The sequence below is a fragment of the Carlito syrichta genome, unplaced genomic scaffold, assembly GCF_000164805.1.
Source record: "Carlito syrichta isolate Samal-C Ts95f unplaced genomic scaffold, Tarsius_syrichta-2.0.1 Scaffold169692, whole genome shotgun sequence".
NCBI lineage: Eukaryota > Metazoa > Chordata > Mammalia > Primates > Tarsiidae > Carlito > Carlito syrichta.
This window is the reverse complement of record NW_007113788.1, coordinates 75,270-84,345: the sequence shown is the minus strand read 5'-3', so window position 1 is coordinate 84,345 and position 9,076 is coordinate 75,270. Positions and strand designations below refer to the sequence as shown.

The following is a 9,076-nucleotide window of genomic DNA, read 5'->3' as shown; positions in this document are numbered from 1 at the left end:
CCCCTGTCCCCGGCCCTAGCTCGCGCTGGGCATGCCCTGAGAGGACGAGGGCGGGGGCAGCTGCTGTAGCCCCCCAGTCTGAGGCAGAGCACAGGCCTATGCCCAGCACAGAACTGCCCATTGGGGAACCTCTGCCAGCTGCTCTGGCGCAGCACAAGGTACAGGGGACCAGGGTCAGGGCCCCCCTGCCCACTGCACCCCCAGAATATAAGCTATCAAGAGTATTAATTTATTGGGAATGAGCTGAGGCAGATTCCCCGAGAAACAAAAAGGTATAACTTTAACAAATATATATTTAAAGAAAGAAATATTATTGATTCTATAGAAAACCATTTACCAACGAAGAGGACACCGGAGTCTATTTGAGACAAAAGCTGTTAGAGGCCCAGACCATCTGTCTGTCTGTCCCTCCCTCTGTCCTGGAGTGGCCAGGCCCCTGGCGCACTAGCACAAACAGGAGGCTTGGGTCCAGAAGGGGTGGGTGATCCACCCGCCGCGTCTCCTCCGCGCTTCCCTCTCATAACTTCTCTGCATCTGAAGAACTCGAAGGATGTGCCTTGCTCGCTGATGGGCTGTGTCCTCCTCCTGGGTGTAGCCGCATCCTGGGGGTATGGGTGCGCTGTGCATGCAGCGTGAATGGGGACATGTCACCTGAGTGATACCATTGTGGGTATAGGGGCATGCGTGCCAGGCTGCATGTGGCTCCCTCCCCAGGGCCCCACGCAGGTAGCCAGCCCACCCCACTCGAGTTCCCATGGACACTTCTGCTCATGGTCCAAGGCTGTGTTGTGTGGTTGTCCTCACCCTCTCTTTTCCTCTCTCTCTCTCCCCTCTCCAAAAAGTACTGACTGGTCTCTATCGTGTTTGCTGGTCCACAAGTGTTGGGCACAACTTTGACATTTCTTAAAAAAAAAAAAAGAATTAAAAAAACGCCGAAAACCAGTGATCGTGGTGCAGGGCAGGTGGAGGGGGCCGGCTGGGGCAGCGTTTGGGTATGTAGGGTCCCTTCCAGCTGGCGAGCCCAGCATGTCCCTGCAAGTGGATGCACTCGGTCATGCTTCTGGCCTCTCCTCAGTGGGCAGTCCAGGCCGGGTCCAGCAGGCAAGGAGGGAGCTCTGGGCAGGGCCCTGCTGTCGGCTGTCAATAAACAGCAGAAAAACAGAGGTGCCTGGCTCGCTTCTTGGGGGCATGTTGAGGGGGAATGAAAGCAGGGACTGGAAGCCCGGAGCTGAGGTGTGACGAGCCTCCTCCTGGCAGGGCGGGAGGGTCCAGGAGTGGCCGCAGTCCCGGGGTCAGCCAGAGCAGCCGTTCTGTGCACCATCCCACTTACAGCCGGTGCCTGTGCCTGCCAACCTCAAGGCCACCACAACCCCCTTGCCCCGAGGATCTGTCCCCACTCACAGCCACAGTCTGTGGAGTGTTTATTTCAACCAGGAAGTAATCAAACCTATATACAGTCTAAAAACAGTAAAAAAAGGTGAGTAAAAAGGCCCACAGTCCATCAGGAGTGGGGATGGAAGGTAGGCCGGGCAAGTGTCGTACCTGGCACCCAGAGAGGGGCCTGGGCACTGTCCTGACAGCAGCAGGGACAGGGCCAGGTAGAGGAAGGCTCACTGAGCGTAGGGCAGGGAGGGCACTGCCTGGCTGCCTGAGCCTGTTCCCCTGTCTTCACAGGGCAGGCAGAGCCCCGAGACCATCCCATGTGGCCGCCTGGCTCAGACAGGTCCAAGACAGGCCCAGAGGAAGCCAAGGCCTGGCTTGGATTCTGTTAGCAAGTCCAAACCTGTAGAGAAAGGCAGTTTCATTCAGATAGCTGTCCCGCCACAACCATACCTGCCATCCACACCTGCCCTCCACTGCCATGTGCCTGGGGCTGCTGGCTCCTCAGACCCACCCCCGCTCCATTCTGGACAGCTGCTTTGAATGGCCCAAGCCACAGGCACTGACCTTCACGGTGCTATCCACAGCCCCTGAGAAGAGCCGACCCCGGGACACGGCCAGCGCAGTGACACTGCCTTGGTGGCGCAGCAGGGTCTGCGTGCAGATCATGTTGTCCATACTCCAGACCTGGGGAGGCATGTGGGACATGAGCGACCACCCGAACCCAGCTGGCCACCCTTTGAGCCTCCTGTCACCACTGGGCTCACACGAACCCTGAGGGACCGGTCATAGGATGCGCTGAAGACTTTGGTCTGGTCTGGTGTAGAGATGACTGCCAGGGCATACACAGTGCCCACATGGCCCGTCAGGGTCCGCACCTGCTCCTTGGATTCGATGTCCCACACCTGGGAAAGGTGAGCACAGGTGGGTTGGAGACACAAAGACACAGAGCAAGGTAGGGAAGATGGGCCAAAGTCCAGACCTGCCCTCAGGGGCCCAGCCCTTACGTGGATAAGGTTCTCGTAGGTGCCACAAACAATGTGGTGATTTGTCACAGCGATAGAGTAGACGCTGCCGCCAGACGTCTGCAGGACGTGGATGCAGTCGAGGGTCCGGATGTCCCAGATCTGTGAGTAACGTGGGCTACTTGGTCCCTGGCCAGGAGCCTCATCCCAAGGGCTTCTGGGGCTCTGACACCACAGGGCTCACCGTCCACCCACCCGGGGTTTGTGTGACGGCAGCTCATGGGTGCCGGTAGAGGACACAGGCCCACAGCCCCCGGGTGTGGCCCGGGCCCACCTTGATTGTCTGGTAGGAGCCACTGTACAGGTAGCTCTGGGCTGCCACCAGGGCCCGCACCCAGTGGTTGAGGCCCGTGAGCTCCTTCTTCAACTTCAGTTCCGTGCCCACAATGTCCCAGACCTGTGGGGATGGCCGTGATTGCAGGCTGAGCAGGTGTGGGCGCTGTGGTGACCCACACATGCAGGCACCCCCATTCCCGCACCTTGATGGCCTTTAGGGAGCCACTGAAGAGCATGTTGTGGGACGAGACCAGTGTGCACACTGGGTTGTCGTGGGCCCGGATGGTGTTCACCTTCTGCAGGTTCTGAATGTCCCACACCTGATGAGGGGACCGGAGGCCTCAGGGCACTGAGCCCTGCAGCCCAGGGCTTGGGGCCCTGAGAAACATGTGCCTGCGGTACTCAGATGCCAGTGCAGGCCTGGGCCACCACACTGCCCCCCACCCACAGGCCCTACTCACAATGATGGTGCAGTCTGCAGAGCCGCTGTAGAGTTTGCACCTGCAGGAGCAGAGCCATCGTGTCAGGGCAGGAGAAGCTGCTGTCCCTGCTGGCACTGCCCTGGCCAGAGCTGAGGGCAGTGCTGACTGTCAGGAAGCAGCGGTCTGGCCCAGGGCCAAGGCCATGGCTGTGTCCCTAAGCCCGGCCTGTTTCCCAGTCTCAACATGGGAACCTTGGAAGTGGCGCCCCAGCCCCTGGTGCCTGCCTGGAAAGCATTTGACAGCGAGCTGGGAGGTAATTACCCACCCGTTAGCACTGAATAAATCCCAGGGCCTGCTGCTGGCAGTCAAGCTGCCACTTCCCGTGAGCAAGCATCTCTCTCCCTCACTCCCACAGAGCCTCATAACAGGAGACAGGAGGGCAGGGAGAGGCCACCCCGGGGTGAAGAGGTGGCTAAGCAGCTGCTCTGGGTTCATTTGCCTAGAGCTGTGCCCGGGGCTCTGGCTGCAAGCCAATGATGACAGCTCAGCTCCTGCCTCCACCCCAACGTCCCACCTCCGTCTTCTGGTCACTTGAGGTGCTCCACAGGGCCAGGGACAGGCTCTGCTGGGAACACACAACTTTGGAGACAGTGAAGATCCACACGAGGGCTTGCACGCTGCTACCCAGGGAACCAGTGTGGCTCAGGGTGGAGGGTGCTCCACAGGTGGGACAGACACACAGGTATACATGCCTGAGCTCACAGTGCACAGCCCACAGGGCAGTAGCACCGTGTCTCCTGTCCCCATGGTCACTGGTCAGACATGTACCTAGACTCACCCCTGGATGCAGAGAGCCAGTACAATGCCATCGTGACCTTCCAGTGTCTTCTGGCACTTGTAGGTGGTACATGTGTCCCACACCTGCAGAGACCAGGGCCACAGTGAGACCCAGCAGAATCAGCACAGTGCCAAGGGGCAGCAATGGCAGGAATAAGTAAGGGAGCCCCCAGGGGGAACCCCGGGGAGAAGGCCCCACTCATGGACAGGCTGGAGCTGGTAGAAGCTGATATACAGTGCCCACCCCAGCCAGACTGCAGAGCCACAGGACCCTACCCACCTTGATGGTCTTGTCAGAGGAGCCGCTGAAAAGCAAGTCACCCATGGAGTAGACACAGAGACACCAGACGGGACCCTGGTGGCCTACGAAGGTCCCTTTGCACTTGAAGATCTGCTGAGGGTCGTAGGCTGCAAACATGGGAAAAATGGGTTGAGGGACCCAGGGGTGTCTTTGGGCGGGCGGGTGGGAGAGACCTCGGGCCCATACTCACATCCCAGGATGCCCATGTTCAGCCGTGCATTGATGTGGGACAGCTCATCCTGCAGGGACAAGAGCAGACCAGAGGGCAGGTGGGCGGAGCTACCACAGCCTCCAGGGCAAGCTCCACAGCCCGGCTGCCTTTGCCCTGGGGCAGGACAGGGGTGGCAGCAGCCCTTGCCCAAACAGACCCTGAATCCTGACTAGTGGGGGAAGCCTCCCTGCTGGGGCCTGAGCAGAGGATGGCCCTGCCCTCCTGGGTCCCCCCACCCCCAAAGGCCCACCCACTCACATTCAGCATGGACGCATCCCTCCGGAACTCCATGAGGTCTTCGCTAAGCTTGCTCTGGTTTTCATCCAGGACATCTGAACGGCAGAAGAGGGTGTGAGTGATACTGGGGCCAGATAAGTGGCTGCGCCCCCGCCCCCTCCGAGCCACCCCTCACCAAACTTGAGCTCAAGGCTCTTCTCCAGCTGATCGATTTTCTCCGAAAGTTTGCCCAGCATGGAGCGCAGGAAGGCAATCTCCTGGTCCTTCTGGGCCAATGCCACGTGCATCTCGTGGAAGCGGTCATCCGTCTGCTGCAGGAACTCCTTCAGGCCCTCGAAGCGGCACGTCTCCAGGTGTGTCTCGTATGTGTCCTGGTTCCCGATGAATGTGCATCTGGGGAAGTGGGTCAGCTGCCCCCCTGTCCACCCAGCAGGACCCTGCCTGTGCCTCCCCAGCCCCATCCTTCCCTCTCCACTCCTGTGTCGCCTGCAGCCCTGGCCCGGCTGCCCGCACCCACACCTGCCCACCTGCCCCTACTCCCCACCCAGCTACCACCGGGCCACTTCAGAAGTCCCAACTGTCACCCCAGCAATGCTTGCGAAGGGCCCCTCCCTCCCCAAGGACAAGGCCTATGCCCCTCGCCAGTCTCACCAGCGGGGCTCCTGCCCCTTCTGCCCCGCCCCCCTCTTGGCTCTCAACCCTGGCCCGCTGCAGGAGCGCCCCTGCCATGCCTCTCCTGATGCTCCCAGGGCTCCCCTGCATTTTCTGAGGCTAGGAGAGGATCAGGGACATTAGTGTGGGGACTGGCACGCAGGTAGCGCTCAGCTGCGGGGGGATGGGGACAGCCGCCCACCCGGCCCGCCCCGCCCACTCACCCGTACTTGGAGTGAGGACACTTGATGTGCTCACACTCCTTGAGGTGAGCCTCCAGGTTCATCTTGAGGAGCGGGGGGCAGCTGGGGTTGTTGGGGCACCGCACGGGCCGGTAGTCACAGCTGCTCTCGTGGTCCCTGTGGGGGGGCGGGGTGCAGGGGGGGTGGGCCTGGGCCTACAGGGGAGTCTCCAGAGAGGCAAAGGTGCTCATACCCCCATGGGGCTGAGGCCCTGGCAGGGGCACTTACTTCCGGGCGCTGAGCTTGATGGTGAAGGGGCACCCTCGGGGGTCCACCTCAAAGATGGTGGGCTTTCCAGTGCCCACTGCCCGGCAGCCGTGCCTACAGTGGATGAAGAGCTCCCCAATCTGCTCGGCAACTGCGATGTTGTTCACCACCACTGTCAGCTTGGCGTTGTCCACGGGACACTTCTCTGGGGGAGAGGGGCATGCTGACCCCCAAGGCCTGCTGGCCGCTCCTTCCCCTGGCAGCTCTGCCCAGGGGAAACTGAGTCCTGGCGAGGTGGGGGAGCAGTGGCAGGCCTGGTCCCCCCTCCCCCCCCCCCTGGGGGTACGAGCCTCTGCCAGGTGCCTAATCTGCTATCCATCTGTCCCTCTGAGACACCTGGCATGGAATGGGGCCGCAAGTGGGCTACCAAGAAGGATGGCAGGAGTGATGTGGCCTCTCAGCTAGAGAAGTCTGGGGCAGGGCCAGGAGGGCTTGGGGAAGAGCTGGGAGGGCAGCCAGGCCTGGGGCCCAGCGGTGGCATTAGGCTGGCCGCCTCAGCAGTGAGCACGGCCTCATGGAGGGTGCGGGCTCTGACCCTGGGACCTGGCCCACACACGCTGCAGGGGCTCTAGGTCTGGAGACACTGGAGTCCTGGGTCCCCTGCCCTGAACACGGAGGTCCCGAGCTTCAGCCTGAGCCTCCAGGGGTCGCTGCCCAACAGCGTCCCAACCCCCACTGCCAACAACAGGTACTGTCAGCGCCAGGCCTGGGCCTGGGAGGAACCTACCTGACTTCAATGCACATCTTCTACAGAACGTGTGCTGTGGGGACAAAGGGTAGACTTGGGGGACAGCTGTGGGGTCCTCTTTCCCCAAGCTCATGGCCTCCACCTCCCCGAGCCCACTGCAGGGGCACCCACTGTGCAGGCTGGCCTGCAGCCAAGGCCAAGGCCCACGTACAGGAGCCAGCAGTCCTGGCCCAGACACACCAGGGTGAGCTGTGGGGCAGGTAGGGCCAGGAGAGGTGGTAGACTCACCCCACATGTGGTGATCACGGGGTCCTTGAACACAGTGCAGCACAGCTGGCAGCACAGCTTCACTGAGGGCTGCTCGGCAAACACCAGCGGCTCCTGGGACCAGGCAGGAGAAGACAGGGATGGTGGGAAGCCACCCATAATCCTGCACCACCCGGGCATGGCCACTCTCCCCTCAGGCCTGGGCTGCCCTCTTGGGGTGAGTATGCCCTGAGAGGAGCCTGCTGAGGGCTGGGGGCCCTGAGAGGGGCTGAGGAGAGAGAACAGGGGGCTGTGCCCCAGAGGCCGGGCCCGAGTAGGGTGGACCAGGTCCAGCAACCAGTCTTGGCCAGCCCTCACCTGCCTCTACCTGGGATACAGACTAGGAAGGCCCCACCTGAGTCCTGCCACCAGTGCCCGAAGAACGGGAGGCAGGAGTGTATGCCTAGAGGATCGAGCCTGGCCCCCAGAGTCCCTAACCTGGACCAACAGGAACAGCAGGCCCTGCCCAGGCCCGATCCACCTGCCCCTGTGATCAGACTGGCAGAAACGAGGGGATGGTGCCTCCACACTGCGGCAGCGGGGCCAGTCCTCGAAGCCCTCTGCCCCGAACCCCAGACCTACCGGCTCCTCCTCCTCCTCGGGCAGTGAGAATGTGGACCGCAGGGACATGCTGGACTCAGAGTGCAGGGAGCGGACGGAGATGGCCGAGTCGGAGCGGCGGGGCGTGCTGATGGGGGGCTGCGCAGAGATGGGTGGCGTCAGGGTCTCTGCAGGGAGTCTGAGCGGCAGGCAGGGTGAGAGGGCAGCCCTGTGGAAGCGGGAGGGCAGGGGCGACCCTGGGGCCACCTCACGGAGCAGGCGTGGCTGTGGTCCACAGGGCCCGGGGTATGCCGGGGCCAGTGCAGCAGCAGGTCCCGCCTGCCACCCAAGCCGGCCCCAGCCCTGGTGTCAGCCTGCCCGCCCACATCTGCCAGCTCCCTTTGTGTAAATGGAGAGACTTCCTGCTATTCAATTCTGTGAGGACACACTCAGGCAGCTTCCTGCTTCCCATGAGGGAATGTGGGCCACAGAGGGGGCACCTCCACCAGCCAATCCTGGGCAGCTGGGCCCGACTGCTAGATGCAAGGGGATGGGAGACCGACTGGGAGAGGCTGCTGGGCTCCAGGTGCCCGCCAGCCTCGGCTGCCAGCCTGGCCTCCCTGGCCAGGGACACAAGGTTCAGTGAAAGATGCTCGGAGGGATGGCAGGGACAGGCCCCAGTGAACCCCACTGAGCTTCCTGAGGGCAGGGGGTGAGGGCACAGGTGCCTGCCTCTGCCTAAACCAATGATGGGGGAGTCTGGGAGGAGGGGTAGGCTCTGTCCCTTTTGCCCCTCTGAGCCTGGAAACCTCCAGAACTTTCCAAGAGCCATTGCTTCTCACGGCTCCTCCCCCAGCACTGACAAGGGCTTCATTAGTGAGCCACACTGCAGGCCACAGCCCCAACCCCAACACAGACCTGTCTTCTGAGTCTCACTGCCCTGGGTCCCTGCTGCTGTTCTGCGAGACTCTGTCCCCCAACGGCCTGCCTGTGAAACCCGAGGGCTCAGGGGCACAGGGTTGGTCGTTCCCACGCTGGCAGAGGAGAGCACTGAGTCCTAGGTGCCCAGATGTGCCTCCCTCACCAGGGCAGTGCCCACCTCCCCTCAGCGTCCCAAGCGGCCACATATGAAAACACATGAGAAGCAGAGTCAGAGGAAGTGAGTCAAAACATCCCCATGGCAGCCGTGGAAACCAGCAGGCAAGCGGGCCCAGACAAGAGCTGGCTTGGGGCTCCGCTCTGCCCCACCTGCCCACTGATCTCTGGGCTCCCGCCCGCTAGCACAGGGGCAGACAGCAGCCAGGACTGGGGGGTGGGAAGAAGGCAGAGGGTCCCTGTGGGGCAACAGCAAATAAGAAGGTGCCCACAGTTCTTGAACACCTCCATGACCCACAGGGACACCAGTGGTCACAGGATCACAGGCACAGTGACTCCCCCTGCTTCAAGGCCCAGGCAGCAGGCGGGAGGTTGTGGAGACTGAGGTGGGCTGGGGCCCAGGGAGTGGGGCAGGGACAGGCCTGACTTGTCCTGAGGGCTTAGCACAGTGCCTGGAGCACATGTGTTTGTTCAGTCAGTTAAGAACACTTTTTCCCCGCACTTTGGGAGGCCGAGGCAAGTGGGTTGCCTGAGCCCGTGGGTTCAAGACCAGCCTGGGCAACTTGGCGAGACCTCGTCTCTACAATAAATCAAAAAA

General features: G+C 61.8%; 2 protein-coding genes across 2 annotated transcripts in view; one reads left to right on the top strand and one right to left on the bottom strand.

The window, feature by feature from the left end:
• The window catches only part of CASKIN1 (CASK interacting protein 1), a 10,996-nt gene extending 9,833 nt beyond the window's left edge, over window positions 1–1,163 (top strand). Inside the window, 3 exon segments of the mRNA XM_021709249.1 lie at window positions 88–129; window positions 131–185; window positions 188–1,163. Of these exon segments, the coding sequence (XP_021564924.1) occupies window positions 88–129; window positions 131–185; window positions 188–228 (138 nt within the window). The 3' untranslated portion in view covers window positions 229–1,163.
• Window positions 1,164–1,404: 241 nt separating this feature from the next.
• Window positions 1,405–9,076, bottom strand: part of TRAF7 (TNF receptor associated factor 7) — an 18,543-nt gene continuing 10,871 nt past the window's right edge. The window contains exons 5-21 of the mRNA XM_008051313.1: window positions 7,426–7,542; window positions 6,826–6,918; window positions 6,577–6,610; window positions 5,811–5,994; window positions 5,565–5,699; window positions 4,865–5,082; window positions 4,711–4,784; window positions 4,432–4,480; window positions 4,221–4,348; window positions 3,942–4,024; window positions 3,143–3,182; window positions 2,885–3,001; window positions 2,680–2,802; window positions 2,388–2,507; window positions 2,154–2,285; window positions 1,948–2,067; window positions 1,405–1,783 (exon numbers count right to left, since the gene is read on the bottom strand). Coding sequence (XP_008049504.1) covers window positions 1,769–1,783; window positions 1,948–2,067; window positions 2,154–2,285; window positions 2,388–2,507; window positions 2,680–2,802; window positions 2,885–3,001; window positions 3,143–3,182; window positions 3,942–4,024; window positions 4,221–4,348; window positions 4,432–4,480; window positions 4,711–4,784; window positions 4,865–5,082; window positions 5,565–5,699; window positions 5,811–5,994; window positions 6,577–6,610; window positions 6,826–6,918; window positions 7,426–7,542 — 1,782 coding nt within the window. The 3' untranslated portion in view covers window positions 1,405–1,768. The remainder of the gene's footprint in view (window positions 1,784–1,947; window positions 2,068–2,153; window positions 2,286–2,387; window positions 2,508–2,679; window positions 2,803–2,884; window positions 3,002–3,142; window positions 3,183–3,941; window positions 4,025–4,220; window positions 4,349–4,431; window positions 4,481–4,710; window positions 4,785–4,864; window positions 5,083–5,564; window positions 5,700–5,810; window positions 5,995–6,576; window positions 6,611–6,825; window positions 6,919–7,425; window positions 7,543–9,076) is intronic.